This window comes from Leptidea sinapis, chromosome 41, assembly GCF_905404315.1.
Source record: "Leptidea sinapis chromosome 41, ilLepSina1.1, whole genome shotgun sequence".
NCBI lineage: Eukaryota > Metazoa > Arthropoda > Insecta > Lepidoptera > Pieridae > Leptidea > Leptidea sinapis.
This window is the reverse complement of record NC_066305.1, coordinates 7523622-7546176: the sequence shown is the minus strand read 5'-3', so window position 1 is coordinate 7546176 and position 22555 is coordinate 7523622. Positions and strand designations below refer to the sequence as shown.

At 35.3% G+C, this 22555-nt stretch overlaps 1 protein-coding gene across 4 annotated transcripts in view; it reads right to left on the bottom strand.

Moving 5' to 3' along the window:
* Window positions 1-5008: 5008 nt before the first annotated feature.
* The window catches only part of LOC126976464 (partitioning defective 3 homolog), a 92050-nt gene continuing 74503 nt past the window's right edge, over window positions 5009-22555 (bottom strand). For all 4 annotated transcript variants that reach the window (XM_050824790.1, XM_050824791.1, XM_050824792.1 and 1 more), the window contains 11 exons: window positions 21798-21973; window positions 20059-20210; window positions 18041-18524; window positions 17279-17436; window positions 16040-16162; window positions 15684-15804; window positions 12413-12553; window positions 11797-11872; window positions 11171-11238; window positions 10652-10738; window positions 5009-7165 (listed from right to left, as the gene is read on the bottom strand). In XM_050824790.1, the coding sequence (XP_050680747.1) occupies window positions 7030-7165; window positions 10652-10738; window positions 11171-11238; window positions 11797-11872; window positions 12413-12553; window positions 15684-15804; window positions 16040-16162; window positions 17279-17436; window positions 18041-18524; window positions 20059-20210; window positions 21798-21973 (1722 nt within the window). In that variant the 3' untranslated portion in view covers window positions 5009-7029. The remainder of the gene's footprint in view (window positions 7166-10651; window positions 10739-11170; window positions 11239-11796; window positions 11873-12412; window positions 12554-15683; window positions 15805-16039; window positions 16163-17278; window positions 17437-18040; window positions 18525-20058; window positions 20211-21797; window positions 21974-22555) is intronic.

Below are 22555 nucleotides of genomic sequence, written 5' to 3'. Positions count from 1 at the left end.
TTTGAGCCTTTCTGATTTCAGTGGGAAGAGAATTCCATAGGTTAACAGCTTGCACAATAAATGAATTGTTATATGTAGGCACGCACTACTAAAAAAAGAAGGACTCCGCGCCGTGATATCAGCAAGTGTACCTTTATGCTAGTGTGTGTGCGGTTACGAGGGATACTAGTTACACAATTTTTTCTCCCTTAAATAACCATATATAACTACATATATAAAACAATCATATATAGTAATAATAATATAATAATAATCATATATAACAAATACTTATATAGTATCGTTTTACACTTTTTCACAATGGACGACTGCATTTTGAAAATTTAATGAGACGCAAACTGATCTGTCATAGACGTTGACAATTCTCATAAAGGCCGCCTATCGGCTTCTATTGGTGTAAGGGTATGCGTCGGGCTATATATTTACACGTTTACCGGCTTGTTTTGGTGCCTCACTGTTATATAAGGTGACACGGAGTCCTTCTTATTTTACTCGTCCGTGTATGTAGGTACTCAAACATAATTGGGAATGGTGAAAGTCTTCAATATTTTTATACTATATAGCATTGTTGCATAGCTAGACCCTTGCTTACTGATAAGAGACAATTTTGCTACTAACATAATACTTTGTGTATCGAATTTATTTTTGGATACTTCGAGAATATGGAAGTACAACTACTTACACATAAGTTAGGTACCTACTTATTGCTCTGACAAATGTGCTTTTGTTTGATAGGTTTCGCTCAGAGGTCGAGTGTATGCTGCTCAGAAGTGGGATTAGCGTTTGAACCTACTAGGAACTTTTCCTCTCTCTCAAAACCGTTTTTTAGTAGGATACCGTACTGTAACGTAACAGTTCTGAGACCCAAAGGAGCACATGTATTTTTACTTAATTTGTCACACACCCTTTTCATAATACATTCTGAGTGGTGTCTGAGGAATATTAAATATGGCGATTAAATCTATAACTCCTTAAATATTCCATATTTATTTATATTGGCTACTTACGATAAATCGGTGTGGGTACCGACTAGTTTCAGTCCAATCGGGTTAATCTTCATCTTCTTAAAAGTTCTGACCTATTATAATATTATTTAAAAAAAGCTTAAACATATAATGAACAGGAGGTTTAAACAAGCAATAGTTAACAATAGTTGTCAGAGTTTTGACAGTTAATTATCTACCTACTTAATGATAAATTTATTCTGTTGATATAAGAATAATAATATGAAATACTTGCTTCCGGCACATAATTATAGAGTTATCTTTAATTTTAATAATGCTTTTTATACCAACGAAATTTTGACGGACGATGATTAGGTATTTATTTGATATTTTTTTCCTATTTCATTAATATAAGGAATCGAATCTTCTAGATTCTAGAACTATTTATTTTAATCTTAATTAATCTAGATTAGTACGGCTTTCGCCCTGGTCGGTTGGTAGGTGATCTTCTGGCACATAGATGGCCGAGAGTTTATGCAAGTGGACCTCCAGCTTCCTCACTGGGCGCAGCATACAGGTCGTTGTCGACGGTTATTGCTCGAACTCGAAGCCCGTGAACGCTGGAGTGCCCCAAGGCTACGTGTTATCTCCTAAACTGTTTCTTCTGCATATCAATGATAAGCGAACACCTCCAACATACATTGGTATTCAGACTACAGCTCTGGTCATAAAGAGAAAATTATGATGATTCTGTGATACCGTATACAAGGGCGATGCAGGTCTCTCTCGCGAAATCGTCAACCAGTGCCGGGAGAAACTTGTGTCTTCTACCGAGTCCTCTCTTGAGAAGGTCGTAGCATGGGGCAAACTGAAGTCCAGTGCTCTGTGAATGGCTCAATCACCTGGCGTTGCGTAGAGACGTAGCTTCCTTGTGTGTCTCCTATCGCATTTACCACGGAGATTGTTCCGAAGAGCTGTTCCACCTGATTCCTGCCGCCGAATTCCACCTTCGCAAGACACGCCACAATTTAGGATATCATCCTCACCATCTGGATGTGTGGCGGTCCTCCACAGTGCGGTTTTCAAGGAGGTTTCTTCCCAGTACTACAAAGCTGTGGAATGAGCTTCCTTGTGTGGTGTTTCCGGGACGATACGACATGGCTACCTTCAAAATAAACGCGTACACTTTTTCCTTAAAGGCCGGCAACGCTCCTGTGATTCCTCTGGTGTTGCAACAGAATGTGGGGGCGGGAAAGTGGGTGGTGGTGATCAGTTAACACCAGGTGACCTGTACGCTCCTCCTTTTCCATAAAAAAATTAGTGGCAATGCGAGGTCTTAAAATAAGGGTTCGATTCCTTTTCGTAATCTGGAAATTGGATTATTCATTTAAAATACATATTAATGATCGAGTAGAAAGTTTTTATTGACAACAGAGAGAACTTTTCCCAACAGGAACCAAACCAGCGACACGTGGCTTGTTACTCAATACCAATGTACCAACAAGCTCATTAAACATCCGAACGTCATTACTCTTCTGAGATAAATTGTGTCGGTCATGCAATAGACAGCCTTGCCCTTTGTGGAGACAGTATCGTTAAGATAAAAGGCGGCTCACTCAGCTATCAAACCTAATTGGCGTGAATGGATTCAGAAATACAAACCAACTCGAGGACAAGTATCTTTAGTCATTTACAACACGGCCATATTATCTCTGGACCTCGCTGGAACGAAATACCCCCTGTTTACCCAGTTTTCCTTCACCCCCTCGCGCTCGTCCTGTTGCGACTATACGTTTTGGAGTGTCATTACCGTTAGGTGCATGTCATGATATTTTCGTGCTATCACAGCAGTGATAGCATGAAAACTTCAAAAACAAAGCATTGTTTTTGAAGTTTTCATTGTTTCGTTTGGAATTTTGTTGTTAATAGTTCTATACTTTCTGTTGTTCTGTGTCGCTAATATTAATAGTTCTGTCTGAAAAATAAATAGTTTTTATACACTTTTATGTCTTTTCATCAGTAAACATCGTAATGGTACGCCGTATGTAGGTACAATGTTTTATACAGGTTTGCATGAAATGAAAATTCATAATCTAGTCCCTGGAAGTCTTATCTTTTAGATAATCTGCATTTCAGTAGTAAATTTAACAGTATTTTTGAAGTTAAATATTGTATACAAAGTCTGAACATATTCGTATGTTGCCGAATACATTAATACTTGAATACAATTTTTTCTTTACTTAAAGTTCCTTTCTTTTAAGAAAACTCTTCATCCTGTACACACTATTTATCCTCGACACATATAATTTCCTATTCCTACCGCACAGAGACAACGATTTCATCACCTTCGAAGCTTTTGGAACAATTCTTCAACCTTTCTTTTTATTCTAATCAATTTTGTTTTCTTTTTCCTCCATGGGATACCAGATGGAAATTTCAAGATTTTATAAGAATTATATATATACATAAGAATAGAAATAAAATTTTCTATTATTAAGTTTTTACTAAGAACACTTTGTTGTGTGCCAGTCAGCCTCCGGGCGTGCGGCCGGGCTTGTGTGGATGCACCTTAAAAATATAAAATATAATAAATAAGATTTGAGTATTGCAACACTCCTTACAAATGATATGAAGTACAAAATTCGTATAATTATGTAAGTATGAAATGGCTGCTAATTAACACAAAATATCATGTATTTTACAAGTAATTTGCTATACATTACAGGTTCATGTCGTTGGTAAGATTATTACAATTAGATGAAGCCATGAAACTGGTACTAAGCGAAGGTAAGTTAATAGTTGCCTCACGTAAGGTAGGTGTTAAAAAGTCAGGTATGTATATGATACATTGTTTTTTTATAATAATAGACACACATTCACGTGTTAATTATATAGCCCTAAACCACGGACGAGTAAAAAAAGAAGGACTCCGCGCCGTGATATTAGCAAGTGAAACACTGTTATGCTAGTGTGTGTGCGGTTACAGGGGATACTATTTACACAATTTTTTCTCCCTTAAATAATCATATATGGCCACAAATACTTATTCAGTATCGTTTTTACACTTTCTCACAACGCACGAAGGCATTTTTAAAATATTTTATTGATACACAAACTGATCTGTCACAGACGATGACTATTCTCATAATTGCCGCCTATCGGCCTGTAGTAGTGTAAGTGTGTGTATGAGGCTATGTGTTTACACGTTAATCGGCTTGTTTTGGTGCTACACTAAAGTGACACGGAGTCCTTATTTTTTTACTCGTCCGTGCCCTAAACTAATAATGTATACAATATACATAAATAACATTTAATATTCATAAATCTAAATCATTTATTAAGTCTTCGGTTACAAAGTGCCCAAGATATTTAAATTGCTCTTCTCTTATTAGAGATTCACCGTTAAGTTTTATTGGTGGTACGACTCTTGGGCTCTTGTTACCCAGCCTTAAATACAATGACCTCACTTTTCTTTGCTTTGTATAGGAGACCATGTAGACCCGCATAAGACTCACAAACTTTAAGGAGTTTTCTGAGCTCACTCACGGAGGGGGCCAACAGCACCATGCGCGTAGCTGATGTTATTGACGCATAAGTTACCAACATGACCAACCGACATGCATGCTGCTGAGGCCGTTAACATACGCTTCGTGTTATTTTACATTAAAATTACTAAATACTTACGGATGGTATGTGATCCCAGTGTCTTTCTTATTTCTTCTAGTATTATTTATACCAAGTTTTACTACGCAACCCGGCATTTCAGTATGAATTATTAGCAAAGTTTAACAGAGCATGTGGCACGTCAACGTCACATTGTTCGAAACTTTCACTTTGCGACTACGCCCGCGGTATCTAGTTGGAGCGCAGCGGAGACCAATCCTTAATCTAAGATTATTTCATTATCTCCAAAAAAACTTGTATTTTGCTTAAATTGAAGGTGTGTGTTTTACTGTTAATAAAGTGTTTCTATTTTATTCTATTCTTTATTTTTCAAGACGAAATAATTAACAATATTAGGTATACTACGATTTTATTTAATAAAATATAAAAATAAAACAAAATTTAATTTGTGTTCTTGTTTATTAAGGTACACATGGCCGATCGCATTTCATATAACAAAATAAATATTTATTTATACATAAAATGTATAAATAAATGAGTAAGAAATAAAATTAATATTATCAAATTTGTTTGCACGTTAAAACACGTTGTATGTACAATATGGGCACTTAGGTATATGCAAAACTAATATTGAACATTTTCCTAAATCTAACAATATCTAATAATTGTTCATTTTAAAATAACCATTACAATATATGTCACATAGCTAATAATATTTACAAAATGAATGTAAAAAAATTGTAATAATATTTAATCTAAGAAATATTTTCAAGGCCTCAGTGCAACGAGAGAACTATTCTAATACTTTTAAGGAAAAAATATGTTAATCTTTAGATAAATATTCACTGATCATGTTAAGTAGTTTCTACTGCCAAGGCAACAAGACTTAGATATAAGTAGTAGTACTTATAGTAATATCACAAATATGACGGAATATGTTTTAGTATCTCCATAAAACAAGAGCGGATTAATTATTTTGTATACATATATCTCAAATATTTATACGTCTTGATAGACAGCTGTGACAACGACGAAAAAATTACGGCTAGCTATTAACCTATATTTTATACGCACGCACGTAAGACTTAAGTAATAAACCTGGCCTGTTTTCATGCGTTGTCTAACAGCAAGAGGCATTTATCTAGACGTTTAAATTATCAAAGACTTTTATTACCGTAGAATAATAACACACACTGTTATATATTTAATATTTCTGCAAGTTACGAATCCATTACCTTAAATGTCTTTACCATACCAAATAATGTTTAGTATTTAAGTAAAATTATAACAAAGACATTTTTATTAAGTTTTATTTTCGGCGTTATTTTCTTTATGTGTCATTATTGTAAGATAATCTAATCCTGTATTTCATTAATTTAAAAATAAATGATTGATACCGCATCAGTCGAATTTAGCAAAAAATACTTAAAACAAATCTAAAAGTACACAATATTATATTACATTACTAAACTACGCTTTAAAGCTTCTTTGATTAATGATTCCTTACCAAATCTATTTAGGAATGTGTTCACACTCATAAAAAACCGACGGCTAACTTTAAAATTATCTATAATCTAAAATATCATTAGTTTTTGCGGGTATTTTCATAATTACGTGTCGCAAATATTCCGATTTTATTAATAGCATCCACGAGCATTTTTGCTTATTTTTTGTCATCGATAACAATATTATTTAATCGCTAAATCAATTCCAAATTATGTACTTATCTATAATATTTCCTATTAAATACATAATTATAATACTTATAGGTGTTTACTTCGTGTAATTTTAACGTTAAAAGAATAGGGGTTCACAAGTTGACGTGGTCAGAAAAATTTCCATAATAATTATTCTGATATTACAGTTACCGTAAATATACGGGTAACCGAACAGGAAATACTAAATTGCCGTGCGATTTTACACATGTCTACTATAAAATTTATTGCCGTTTTGATGCTATTTTATATGATGTTATGAACTGCAGTTGTTAAAGCTAGTAATGATGCTAACCTTGACATTCGAAGGAAAGTCACAATAATTACTAACGATCGATGCAAAACGACGACATACTCGGTGCGAGGTATAATAACTATGGTGTCCATCATTTCAGTAAACGTGGACCGGAGTAAAAATTTAAATTTTAAGTACGTACATAAAATATAGTTTATTATAAATTTTTTTTTGGTTTTATTTATGTTAAGTGGTACAACAACTACATTTTGCATACAAATTCTATTCTCAAAAACGGGAAAAATTATCAACAAATATTATAATGCGATTGAATTTCACATCGATGTTTACCATAATAATATTGAATTAAAATTAACAATTCTTTACAAAACTGACTAATAAAGCTAATATAATTATTCTTCTGAAATACAATTGAGAACTGTTGGCGTTAACAACGATAGCTAGTCTTATTACTCGAAAAACTGCAGCGATGCCTACAGACTAGTTACCGTCAATGGTAGTGTGACAGTTTGGGCGGTCGGCGCACGGGTTGTACTGCCGTTGTCTCGTACTCGTAGTAGTTGGACTGCGGTCTCGGAGCGTCTCTGCAGGAGCGCTGCGAGTGGTACCCGCTGACCCCACGACGACTAATTACATAAATCAACATTAGATATTAGGCTATGGTTGAGAACAGCTGAAATAATGCCAGCTATATTTAAGTTATAGCCTAGAAAACATATTTTTGTTTACATAAAATATACATATTTTGTGAACAATGTCCCAAGCCGAGTGTCTAGTGAGCGAGAGGCTCACGAATTTCATACGATGACAAAAAAAGATGTGAAGATATATTATTATTATTAAAACAATTGGTGAGTGTACAATTTTCAAAACGATATTGGATTGAGTATTACTGGCGGGTATAGAGTATTTTGTACAATTATTTACCACTCAGCAACAAATGCGATACAAGCAATTTTTTTTTGCACTCGCCAAATGTAATTGTAATTTCAACACTTGGCTAATAAGTATGGCTCTACATCAAAATTGTAATTTTAGTGATTAAATGCATATATTTTATAACAAATTATTGTTAATTAAAAAAATATAATAATAAATAGGGACACTAAGACTTAATTAGGGACACATATTTTATTTATTCCAAAAATGTAAATGGATTTTCAGCGGCATAAAACCTCGTTGTAGTTACAAAAAAAACTACATTACCCGGTTTAATTGAAAAATTCTCTGTTTACTCTCATATAATTTGTAGTTGGGTACTAACTTAACTTTGTAGGGATAATTCTATTATACAATAGTGTCTAATATTATTATGCCCGTGTGTGTTAATAATCGGTTTATTGCCCTAAGAACGATGTAATAAGGCTCACTTTACGAGCAACTGTGTCGAAAGATATATTTTGATGTCTAGAGGTTAATGGCCCTAACATCTGCGCTAAAGGTTCTAATCTCTAGGTAGGTAAGTGTAAATATTTTTATAATTTATGATTCCCAGTTATTAAGATTCAAGTTATATGTTATGTGTGTATTGTATTAAAAAAAGGCATAGTACAGGCTATCCCCAGTAAACCATGTAATATTTTGGTAATATTCTAGAGGCATTTAATATGAATGGTTTTTCTTTGCAAATTGGAGGAAGGGTAAAGTAAAGTATAAATCATTTATTTTTCTAATAATAAATCTTGTATGGGTGGTATATAATAAAAAGTGTGCCTAGCCAAGGTTAGGTTAGCTCAATTTTAAAACTATTAACAAGTACCTATCGTAATTAAAATATAATAAATATACTTACTAAGCACGAACGAGTCAAATAAGAAGGACTCCGTGTCACCTTACATGCCAGTGAGGTACCAAAACAAGCCGGGAAACGTGTAAATACAACACTTATACTAATACAAGCCGATCGGCCGCCATTATGAGATTTGCCATCATCTGTGACAAATCAGCTTGCGTCGCAATAAAATATTTTAAAAATGCCGTCGTGCGTTGTGAAAAAGTAAAAAAACAATACTATAAAAGTATTTGTGAATAAATGATTATTTATGGGAGAAAAAATCGTGTATCTGGTATACCCCGTAACCGCACAAACACTATTGAAAGTGCTTCACTTGCTAATATCACGGCGCGGAGTCCTTCTTTTTTTAGTAGTCCGTGTTACTAAGTAAGATAATTCTTAAATAAAACAATATTTAGCTCATCCAATGCGGAAATACTAAGTGCAAAGTTGACGACAGATGAAGTGTATAAATGCTGCAGTTTACATATTTTAAAATGCAAAGTTTAACCTAAAGTCACCACGCTATAAATTTACTTTACATTGTACTTAATAACCATATTAATTCAACAATAGTGTTTGAGTTGTAATGTTATTATTAGATAATTAAAACATAACACAAATTAAATGTTGTAGCATAGATTATCATGATTATTTATTTAAAGTGTTTATGAATTAACAAAAACCTTTTTTTCCTATAACTTTCGTTCAATATTTTGATTTCAATTATGATTCAATCAATCGTATGTTAATTTTTGTAAGTAGTTTTACCACCTACCACATTATATATAAGTGAAAATATAGTAACGAGATTACAGCTACTTCGAATTTTTGAAGACGCCATTTGGAAGTGATTTTTCATAATAATTTAGGGGAAATATAAATAGGTTTTAGGTGTTATATCAGGTATACTTGGCATATAATGTTAAATGTAAATAACTGCTATTAACGAAACAATTAAAAATAGGAACCGTCAGGACTTTAACTACTAAAACGAGGCCAGAACAACAATTAGTCTAACCTGTCATTAGTTGTGAACTATTAAACGTGTAAGTGCAGAACGAAACACATGCATCTTACCAGTTACCCACACACCGAGCGAGCGGAAAATAAAATAAGTGTTAGTTACTTACTTGAACATATCATTATTAATATACCTAAACCTTTAAAACATACATATTTAATAAATGTCTTAAGGATTCGTTTAGCAATTAGTTTTTTAGATACAGATTATATAATATTTTATTGATAATCATCTCTACATACTTCCGTGTATCTCTTCCATAGTCATTAAATCACTTCTCGTACAAAACAGCATTAAATTTCGGAAATGTATCGTGAATATTTTTATATGTAGTATTTTATTCAAAGCTTTTTAGCATAACGACCGCTACTGCATAATTTCCAAATTAAGTTTATTATTACAGAAAGGCGTTGTATTTTATTTCTAGATGTGAGATGACATTTTCAAGATGATTAACTGCGAAGTGCGTGACAAATTATCTAGGAAGTCCTGATTGTTATCAATAAATTAAAACAAACTAGCATAGACTTGCGTCGCCAGCAATATAATAATAAATAATGGTACAGTTTACATATGAAGAGCCAAACAATTTGATTCTGCATAAAATGTACGGGGTCTGTAATACTTAAAATGCCAAATTTTTAATGAAACTTGCAATTACAAAATTATTATCTTCATATCAAACGGAAGACGTCCACTGCTGGACAAATGCCTCCCCCAAAGATCTAAAGGCCCTGCGCTTCCCTCATCCAACCTATTCCAGCGATTTTTGTCAGATCATCGGTCCATCTTGTAGGGGGCCTACCAGCACTGCGTCTTCCAGTACGCGGTTGCCATTCGAGAACTTTACTGCACCAGCGGCCATCTCTCTATAGAGCTATATGCCCTGCTCCTTGCCACTTCAGTTTCGCAATCAATTGGGCTATGTCGGTGACTATGGTTATCCCCCGGATCTCAACATTTCTGATATGATACCGCAGGGCATAGTCATACAGAGCAACCCTTGCGTTTTTGCGACCATGCGACCATGACCTTTCTCATCAGGCCCATAATTAGCGACCAAAGTAAGTTATCATTGGGCAACACAGACTGGTTAAAAACCTTTGTCGTTAGGTATACCGGACAAGATTTTATGCAGCTACATACAACATTTCATTATTTTAATAAATTAAGGACATTTTGCTTTCAATGGTCAAGCTGTTTTGAAATGTGTTGTATTTATTTTTATTTAGAATGAAAATTGAAATAAAATTACTTTAATATAGATAGAATTATAACATTCAAAGTGGTAAAGTTTTACATCGATGATAATACCTTTCGTCTTCAGCCTTGGCTCTCTGTGCGTGCACCTGCCGCCTCATTTGCCCGATCTGAACTTCACTCAGCTTCTCACGACGCAAACTACATCGTGATATCCAATTAATGAAAAAAATTAAATGTGAAAAAGACACGGTTTTGGTAAGTGGATCAGTTTGAACCTTCTCGAGGAGCAAAACATGGTATTTAAAAGCATTTTGACGATTTTACAGTAGCCATGGTCACGGAGTGACTGACGTAATTATCTGATGTTATAATCAGATTAATCTAACTACACTTCTTCACGATGATTTACTTGATTTTGTCACTACTGTCCCGTTTTTAGTGTAAACAAGAGTTCAAACCCAGTATAATTTTTTTTTCGTTTATTTTTTATCCGATGTGAGTTAATCCATAATAACGATAAATCATAGCCACCCTACAACAAATTTAAGTAATTATGAGACAATTTTTTTATAAATAATTAAAATACATTCAAAAACTTACTATAATAATATATTGAAAGTATATACTTACTTTAAATTTTGCTGTATTTCTTCATAGTTAACGTAATGGCCGCTTGGTCCCCAGGCGCTCTCCATTGCCTGACAAATTTTTTAAAAGTTAGTATTTGATAATTAAAAATATTTTATTGCAAAAGTGATTTAAATTAATTAATAATTAAATTCCACATATAATTATTTTATTGCAAAATTCACCTCATTGTTGGTGAGCTTTCATCATCATTACATCAATTTAGTTTAGATCTTAACTTCGAGTAGTAGATATTCACAAACTTAGACCGAAACGTACAAACCGCACTTTATTTGTGAAAGGTTGTTCGTTACACCATAAAATCATTTAAATTAATGTGCGTTAATCGCATCATACTATTGAAATTATTATTATTTGAAAATATTAATATTATTTTAACTGACATCAAAAACCAAGAACCTAATTGTAATTAAGGAATTTTATATTTAACTATATTCAATAACCATAAGAGTGAAGTAGATAGCCGTTGGTATAGTGTGTCTTCTACATAACTATGAAAAAACCTATTGCATGGTCATTTGATATTTCCGCACATCGTGTTAATTTCAAGTGATAATGGTAATAATATATGTTTATTTTAGTAATAGATGTCAATATGTTTAGCACACCTGTATGGCTGGGCCATTAGTTCTGCGTTCCGATCGAATACTTCTTTCGCTGCTCTGTCTTGTACGCAACTCCTCCCTATGATAAAATAAAGCAGACGTTAACAACATAGTCCATGATATAATTCCTTTATATTATGGTGTGTATAAAATATATAATAAATTATATTTATATATAAGTATTAAAGCCGCGTATGTAATACCTCTTATTATGTCAGACGCACCTACTTATGGCGTGATATCTATATTAATAGCGTGATATACACCGATATTTTAAAATTACAAAAAAAAATGGTTTATCTGTTACTATTACTGAACACATTTACTTGTCTTATTTTTTTGCGCAGGATTTTTGAATAGTTTAATAACTTGTCTAAAAACTCCGTTATCTTTCGATACACAAAAACTGTCTGTTAGCCAGATATTTTTTAAATAAAATCTATTGGTGTATAATGCGTTATAGCACAATATTTATCTGTTGATGTGAATAAAAGACATAAGTATACATACATGTTGAATTGAATATAGCACATTATAGATGAAATATATATACAAAGACGTATCTATTGACATATATACAAATATGTTGGCGGGATGAGTAATATATATGTATGTGCACCTGTGTCGAGTATTTTCGTCTGTGTCGTCGATTCTGTTGTGCCGCTCTAGCGCGTCCCTTGATATGGACTTCTCAGAGCAGCGGCCGGGAGTCGATCGCATGTACCCTTCCGTCTCCATCTTCTTGTGAGGCTTGCCAATCCTGTACACATTACTCAAGTAGTAGAAAAGAAAGCTGTGGCACAGTATAAGTAATAGTATGTAGAAAACTGCCAAATCATAGAAATCTAAATAAGGTATAAGAAGTTACATAGCCGTATTAAACATGTCGCTACAATGGTGACTTATTACACCACGAGTGAGTGTAAGTGATTCATCGGAACGGCGGACGTGTTACACGTATATATGGTGTATTTACATATATCTTACTGCGGAAACTCTTCCAAATCCCATATCAATCAAAGCATTACATTCTCAACAGTAAGTTTTTTTAAAGTTATTTTTAAATAAAAATATGGCAATCATTTTTCGCTATAATAATGTTAATTTGAATAAATTGTAGGCAAATGATTATTTTGCCCACCATATATAGGCTACAGTCGTTCCGTAATTAACATCCGAGCGGCAAAGATATACGTACGTGGGTAACACTGAAAATGTTTAGAACTGGCCAGTTAGAAACATTGCTAATGAAAACTTTTTTTGAATTTCAATTTAAGAACTCTTTGGTAACCTTATGTAGTATATTGCATTTATTTGTCATTTGTTTTTGCGAATTGGCAGCAAATCTAAAACTCTTTTTACACGTTAAAATGAACCTAACGCGAGAAAATATTCGGTCAATGATTTATTATGACTTTCGTTGTGGGCTTTCTCTAGAACAAAGCTATAATAGGCTGCGATGAGCATTCTTAATGAAGCCCCATCTCATGCCACTATTTACAATTGGTTTAACGAATTTAAGCGTGGACGTAGCAATCTCAATGATCCGCGTGAGGGACGTCCTGAACAGCGACTACTGAAGATAACATCAGTGCTGTGCGACGCATGATAGAGGAAGATAGGAGACTGACCTATCAGTAGATACGGGCAAGCCTAGGCATTGCTATGAGGCCAGTTCAAAAGATATTATACGAATATTATGGCGGTAAGGAAGCTTTGTATTAGATGGATTCCGACGATAAAATTTGAGGTATTCGCTTTACGAGCCCTATAGGTGCAGTGAATCGTACGAAAATGTCATATAAGAGACCCCTAAGGAAGAATAGGCCCACTGTTTATCTCAGTGGTTCCATCGAATGCGACGATGTGTAGAGAGAAACGGAGATTACTTCGAAAAACAATAAAAGTATTGGCAACTTTCCACATTAAGCCGTTTATTATTTTCTAAACATTTTCAGTGTTACCTAGGTATACATAAACTTATATGGATAACATTGAAATATTCCTTCAAATGTATACGCTCTATAGAAGCTTTAGAACACGAGGTAAGAACATTTAATTTTAGCAATTAAGATTTAATTATTTAGTAAGACGATTAATAACGTCCAGTTAGTTACACAATTTTGTTAATTTAAAGGGCACATACCGGAAATACGACACAGCATCCTTTTTAAGTATGAATATGCTATACGGACGCTGTCATGCGTGGCGTTGTGTTCAAAGCGCGGTCGAAACACATCTAAACGAAAACTCTGTCTACCAGACGCGTGGGTAGAGATTTAAGAGATACAAGAAGAGTGCGATTGTACCGTCAGCCCGGAAATTCTGAAAGGCTCAGGTGCATTCAAGAAGTTCATCAATATAGCGGCTCAACAGTAATGGTATGGGCGGCATTATGAAGAACAGGCGAACTGAGCTCGTTTTTGTAAATAGAAACATGAACACTGAAAATTACGTTGAGGATATTCTCAGACCTTATGTCCATCCATTTGCACAAACCTTTTCTCCGATTTTACGTTAATGCAAGACAATGCGCGTTCACATACAGCTCGGTGAACCAGTCAATACTACACAACGAAGAACGTCCGGTTACCCTGGCCTGCACAATCGCCAGACCTCAACCCCATCGAGCATACATGGGACATGCTCCAGAGACGTGTTTTTAAGGACTTGGACGGAGTGACAACAACCCAACAGCTGAAGGATTTGCTACAATTCCATTGGGAGCTAATACCGCAAGATGACATAAACAGTCTCATTAATTCAATCAACAATCGTTGCCGACAAGTTCTCAATAGCAGAGGAGGCCATACTTTGTATTAAATTATCATATTCTTTCACAATAAATTCATTTTCTTTACAAATTTCATTTTGTTAAAAAAATGTTTAGTTGCTAATGTACCTAACTTTCTGCATTATATTGTAATATTGTTAATTTCTGTTATTAAAAGAACTTATAAAGACAACAGCTGTTATTTTTAAATCATAGGACCCTAAAAATATTATTTTAAAATAAAATACAACGTTATAGTGTGAAAAACCATCCTAAAATTTAAATAAGTATATGTTGCTTAGACTTTTTTGATGTGTGTATATTTGTTTATTGTACGTTAATGCTTATTACATTCGTATATATTTATAATACATAATATTAGTGTGTGTATATAATAGTTTTAACTACCATTATTTTTATTTTACCATTTTTGCCATTACTTTTACTGATTCACGAATTGCAATTGAGCAAAAAACCTTCAGCACAGGAAATCGTTATCACGGGAAAGTAACAGGTGGTATAATCGATTTGAACATGTTTTCCTTGCAAGTATTTATTTCATCGCCTTAGGATGAGGGTTCTAACAATTTGGATTTTAAGTTTATCTATGTAGGTGTTTATTTTATTTAACTCTTTTTTAAAAAGTATAAAAATATATAAAATTTTAAGTATAAATTAATAAATTAAAGAATTATCTGTGCTATCTTAAAAATGGCTTTGGGCTGGAGAATAAGGAGACAACTAGTAAAGCGTGGTCTTCCAGACAGAATACTATGATTCACTGAGCACATATTCAAGAAATTTATTAAAGCTTCTTTGACAATGAATGTTTACTATAGTATAGTATATTATATAAAAGATAATAATGCTTGGTTCTTGTCTGGTTCTGTGTTGGCCACCTAAAAATGTACAGCATTATATTAAATGGGCTTAGTTGTTATATGATTTAAAAGATGGTCTGAGATTTCTTTATCAGTTCTTCTGCCCATCTCAAAGCATCTTTACGAAGTGATGTAGCTTCATAACGTTTACCAAGTGTTGTTGCAATGTGTTATGTTGTTGTCACTCTCGATGGCGAATAAATATATTTCTATTTCTTCCAGACATTATGGTGTACCTGAACATAGTGGAGAGGGACTTCAGCAGGGAGGGCTTCTTGTGTGAGAGCGAGGACTGCTGCGGGGAGCCGCGCACGATGTCCGGCGCCGCGTTGTCATCTGTCAGCCAATGCTTGAGGGCTGTCATAATTATCAAAAATGAACAAGACATACCAAGAATTAGGAACTGTTCGCCACTCGAACGGTTGGCTCAGTTTGTAAGAGCGCTGGGACAGATCACAGAATCTATAAATTTTGAAACAAATCGATGTCACAAATCGATCAATTTGTAAAAATAATAACAAACAGTAAATTTACAATATTTTGAAGTAGTAATTATCTGTACTTTACAAAATTATAAGAGCGTTGTACTTACGTGGGTGCGCACGCGCATATATCGGCTCGTTGCGCGGGATCCGCTGCGTCTCATGTATGGCGGTCTGCAGAGATTCAAGACTAGACGACTTGCGCATTCCCAGCGCCGGACCCACTTGCAATGCTGCCAAAAACACAGAACATAGAGATAATCAGATGATATTTAATATTTTTTTTTTCGTTTTAGAATAGATGCTGGCTAGATAAGGTACCAACAGCGCCTTATAATTCTGCCGCCAAGTTAAGGTGGGCAAACAATCTTCGTGTTACGGTTTGAAGGGTTCCGCAGCTAGTGGAATTACTCAGCCTAGCGAAACTTTGTAAGAAAAAAGCGATTCACTCGATTGTATGAAACGTGCAATCATTGATAGATTGACAGATGACGGTTATAATCTTGTTAAAAACAAAGATTGCCGACATTCACTACGTTTTAAGCAACTGTTCGCTTTCAAATTTAGTCGGATTATACTTCGTCGCTAATCGCCATACAGTAATTACTACTATTTCAAACTTATTTTATTTTTCATTTCATTCTAAACATAATTTCAATTTATAATTAGGCCATCCCGCCTCTTATTACGTAGTATTTACACCCACTTTGGAATTACTGGGTTAATGAAACTTAATAAATATTTGTAACGAGTAAAGTGAAGTGAGGAGCAGGTGTCCGCGAGGAGGCGCTAGTGTAGCGGTGTGAAGTGTGGCTTGTAGAGGAGAGTGTTGGGTATATAAGCCAAATTGGCTTCGAAAAGCTGGACGAGCAAGGCAATACTTCAAGCCGGCTCACATTCTAGTGCTCTTCAAAGCTGCGCTTTCCAGCCACATAATATGGAGTATGGAGACGGAGACCCAGTGCTCTGTGAACGGCTAGATATCTTGGGCGTTGCGTAGGTACGTCGCTTTATTGTTTGTCTTTTACTGCATTTATCACTGAAATGTCTCCTTCGCACGACACGCCACAAATTAGTATACCATCCCCACCATCTGGATGTGTGACGTTCCTCCACAGTACGGTTTTCAAGTAACTTTCCTCCACGTACGACCGTTGTGGAATGAGCTTCCTTGCGCGGTGTTTCCAGGACAATACGACATAGGAACATTAAAATGTGACCCGTACGCTCATTTATCAAAAAAGACACCCTGTTTCTTAATAATTTAAATAAGTTTTATCACAGAGACTTTTTTTCCGAAACATGATAAAATTTCGAGGGCGGAGGCGAGAATGCGAGTATCAACTTACAATGAGCGGCCTTGATTTCCTTAATCTTCTTGTAGGTGCCGGTTGACTTCGCGTCCATGGCGGCGTGACGCTTCTCCGACATGGAGCGGCGCCCCACGGCGTCCCGGCTGAAGCCCGCGCCTCCACTATCGCTGCCCGACTCACCACCGTTGCTGCCCCTGGTGTTCAAATACAGTTATTAACCTCAGATATGATGATATGGGCTGTTGGGCCGACACAGAATTCTATAATATTATAATTGAAATGCAAACTTCTTTTAGCACACCGCACATATTTTTTTGAGGTGAAAGGCTCGATCGGTGAAGTCGGGTCCGCCGAGTGTACCCGAACGAGAAAGATAAGTCAGTCAGGCACTTCGCTGTTGTGTCGCTGTGTTTATATGGGTCGGGAATATGATTGAAGATACCGTGAAAAGTATTGTATAAATGAAGCCTAAAATCACAAATTTAGCACCTGCAATAACATTACAAACAAACATTTACACCTATACACACATATATACATCACCGCATTCGCCAACGAGTGCAGACTCTTCAAACCTATAGTCCTTTGGACTAAAAGATGTATAAATCGTTAGTGATTTTCTCTCCATCCAAGCCTAGTGAGTAAAGCTGGAAAAGCTTTTAGGGCTACTAGCATCGAGGAGATTTTGCGTCGCTAGAATCGAGCCAGTCAAATGGGCCCCGTTTCGGTGAAAAAACAGTGTAAGTAATGAAAATTATAAAGCCTAGTTTCTTATATCATAGTGGTAGAGGAACATACCGTGTAGTTGCGTAATCTTCTTCGATAATGACGTTATGATGCGCAGGCGGCGAGCGTGACATATGGACGTGCCCCAGGTTGTGTCTCAAGTGTCCATTCGGCTCTGGTTGCGTCGCCATATAGTAGCTCTCATTCCTCAGACCCGTCAGTCTGTCTATCACAGGATTCCATCCATCCAAACGACTCCATTCGAAACTATCCCGCTTACTATCGTGCGGTATCGTATCTTTGTCTCTTTCTAAATACCCCTTGCTGTCGTCTGATTGGTTGGAGACCCAACTGTTGTTGTTGTTTATGGTGACGATGGAGGTGTGTTTGTCTTTGTGTTCGCTGTTCTCTTTGCTGTTGTGTTTGTTGTTATTGTTAAGGCTGTCGAGCGGGTTGTGTATGACGGTGTAGTTGTGTGAGTTGTCGTTAGAGTGTGTTGTGTCGTTTCCGTTCGGTGGGGTTTCATCCTTCCAGCGGGCCAGACTCTCCATACTGTCTGTAACATATATCAAGTTATAAATATTGTACCCAAAACGTGCACGTGCGTGCCACTAACATTAATTGTTAATATTGGTATATTACCTACCCGTTGGAATTTGTTCATAAAATATTCCTTCCATAAAGCATATAATCGAATCTATCATGGTTTTTCAAGTCTAAGACGTCACTTAGATCGGCAGCCTGTCGAACTCTCTACACGCGCGGAATATAAATCGCATATATACAACTAGAGGCGGGGAATAATTAAAAATTACAACCCGACCATTAAATGAAATAGAGGCGTACTATTAACATCTATTATGAGCAACGCACGCACACTAAAACAAAGTTAAACACATATCGCGAGTATAATACGTAGATGTCATGCACACTAAAGTGGTAACTACTTGGCCTGTTGTCATGCATTGGCTAACAGCAATGGGCTCCATCTAGTTCTAAGAAACTCATTTATCTTTTAAGGCGACACTAAATGCCAGTGACCTTGAGCGATATGAGCTCACGGCTGCCGGCCCGCCATCTATGTAACAAAGCCAATATTTTCAAAATTCTTGCTTGGAAAACGTAACATTTTAACAGGTTCTTACAGTTTTTATGCTTAAAATCCTCGTTATTCATTAGTAATTTGAATAAATGCACCTACACAAAAAATACGAGCTATTAGAATAACTTTTCTGAGAGTATTACTATAAAAAATGCGTCATGCCATGCCAAAAAACTTGTTTAACTGCAAAGAAAAATGACAGTTCAAAAAGGCTGTGGAGTGTTAGCTATAACCAACAGCAAGCATTAGCAACCTACAAATAAGACTTAAGGATATGTGTAACAGGATTAAGTAGTGTTCATAGCTCGAAATGCTACTTTTTCACAACAAAACTTGTCTAAAAACACCTTGTTTGCTTGTTTTCTGCTAACGCTTCGCCTTAAGATGTACAAGCCACATTTATAATTGCAACACTATCCCGGCAGGCAATGCTAAATGTATAATGATCCCTACTAAACTGAATAAGATAATTCAAATTCAAATATTGTTATTCAAAATAGGATTTAAAATCGCTTATTGAACGTCAAAAACTACCATTCGAAATAATGTGCCTCAGACCTGAGAGGAACGGGCGCAAGAGTCTCAGCGGGCCTTTTTTTCATAAAAATATGGATTACAATGTTACATCGTACAATAAACATTTATAATTAAACAGTCGAGGCCAACTCCAATCTATAAGTTTGTTCTTCGTGTTAACATAATTGTCGCAGTTTCTAGGAAATTCCTTGATGTGCTTATGAACATACAGAACATTATTAAGAAAATATTGAGATGCAACAGTCAAACCCCCTTATTCATAATGGTCCGCTAACTTTAAGCAGCCGCTAAGGAGTGTTTTTTCTCATTCTGACTTAGGTCAATAGAAGAAGACAGAGTGAGAATTAGCAATGCTTTAAGTTAGCAGACTATTATGAATAAGGGGGTAAATGTTTATTTCTTTAGATTGTTCTTTTAATGATTATTTAGGAGCTAGGTTTTAAATTGTTACCAGTTCGCCTGGCGATGGTGAGGGAGATGGTTCCCTGTACGTTGGGCCGCGCGTGCAATAACGCGCGGCGAAGGGTTTCCATGGCTTCAGCGTTGGACTGTCCCACCAGCGACACGCCGTTCACACTCAGCAGCTGGTCGTTCGTGTGCAGCCTGTGGTTAACCCCACGAATTAAATAATATTAATATTGTGTTGGTAGATCGGTTTGAGCGTCGGGCATTTATTGTTGATCACCGTTCCGTGTGATGTGACACACTTTTCCACAAATTATCTTGCCCCACACTAGGCATAGCCTGTACTATGGGTACAAGACACCGATACATTTAGTACAATAATACTTACATAAACATACATTAATACTTATAAACATCCATGGAAACAAACATCCACATTCATCATTTATAAATGATTGCACCTACCGGGATTCGAACCCGGGACCTCTATAAATGAAACAGTTTTTCTTATACCATAATAACTATGATAACTATTTATGTTTTTGTGAAGTGATAGTGTACATATTCAAGAATTATAACTAAGAATGAAATATATTTTATAATCAAAAAACGATTTTAATAATAAATAACCTTTTCATTTCTCATACTCGGAAAGTAATGCTGTTTTGATGTGATTATTGGGTGGCAAATGCCTCCATAGAATACTCATACAAATTACTTCACAGCTAAGGGCCGGAATGAATTTTAAAAATAGAACTGCTGTCAGCTGTGAAGAGTTTTATGTAAACAAACAACTAATTAAAAAAATGATGCGGCCATGTGACTTTCTGAACAGCCAGTGTGAACTTAGCTTAAACTTCTTTGAGCGGAATAAGCCGCAAGAATTCCGCGGTGAGTTCCATATTTAAAATTTAAAAAGTCGACATAAATTGTCCTAATTGGACAGTTAATTTTAAATAAGTACTACTAATATTATTATATATTATCAATAGTTCAGATAACCAACTAGTTTCCTACTCGGACTATAGCCGCCCTCGCTGCGCTTGGGCGTCTAAATACCTCGGGAATTGATTCTTTCGACCCTCGGTTAACAATCTACTATTCCTTACATTATCATATTAATATAGATACATAAAATTAAAGTAATAACCTACGCTTTGGTCAATGAGCAGCAATATAAAACATCTCTTCAGTTTAGGTGACACACGACTTAGGATAAAAGTGTGCATACATTGTGTTTAGTCACACTTTTACCGTTCCGTTATCAGACTGCGAATGATATGTTCTTATACGTGTATAGGACGTCATTTGTGTCTAATTATACAATAAATTTAAATGATTTAAGAGTTTTGTATTTGTTCGATGTGATAACTAATTCTGACAGTAATCACGAACATCATGTTCACGAAGCATCCTTATATAAACAATGAATTCAAACTCTAAAGGTTAATGCAGCAAATATACGATCATTTATATTTATACATTTTATCCCAAATTACTTTTTATAAAATATTATTTAAACACGATTCATATATTGGATACAGCACCTTTCCAATTAATTTGTTATGTAGGTATATTACAGCCATAATAAAACACTTTTTGATTGAATAGAGTGGTCGTTTAGTTTCTTGTATATTCTTCTCACGAGCTCAACTTTTTCCGAACGAACGAAATATTAAGAGTGACGATTGAAAAGCGCTTAGTTTAAGCATGATTCAACAAAGTTTAGATTTTGAGAATTCTCGCCACCGAAAAAACAGCTATACTCAATAAATTTATATTTACCTGCCGTCCCTGGATGCTGCTCCGCCGTTCAGCACGGATTTGATAAAGATGCCTAAGTCGTGAGGTTTGTGTGACGCAGTAACCTTCCCCTTGACGCTGATGCCGAGACCCGCCTTCTCCGACTCGTGCACGGGAACCTCTAGCCGGAGAATCAGTCGGTTGCGAAGACTAGTTACCTAAAAATTTAAAATAGTAACATAAGTAGATAGTGCTTCATAATAAATGTTCAAATGTCCAAATATTCCGGCAACAATTTGACTTGATAATATAATGCTCTTCACTTGTATCGAAACGATAAATAGAGTTATTAATATGTACTGCATAAAGATCACTGTGAGCAAATGTGTCACTTTGCAATATACAGTTTTATGAATGAGTGTCAATTCCGGTAAGTTTTGTCTTTGAATCACACGAGGCATCTTCAGGATATGTTCACTCGCCGAAAGAAAAACTCATAATATTTGGATAGTTAATTTGTGTTTTATTCATGGCCCAAAGCCCTCCACCACTCTCAAACTTTGGCCCTGAAGATGAACTGCGGTCGTTGATATCTTGCAAAATAAAGTACAGTCAATTTTCATTCTGAACTCTTGCTTGTCGTACGTGAAATGGTATTAATAGAGCAAATAATCATTGTAATGCCCACTTCGGCTAGAGAATAATGTACTAACACTTCGTATAAATACTTAGACCCATTCTTTCGAGAAAATTTCAAATTAAATATAGTCAATACAGGGTTGACGTTTCCAGGAATCTAA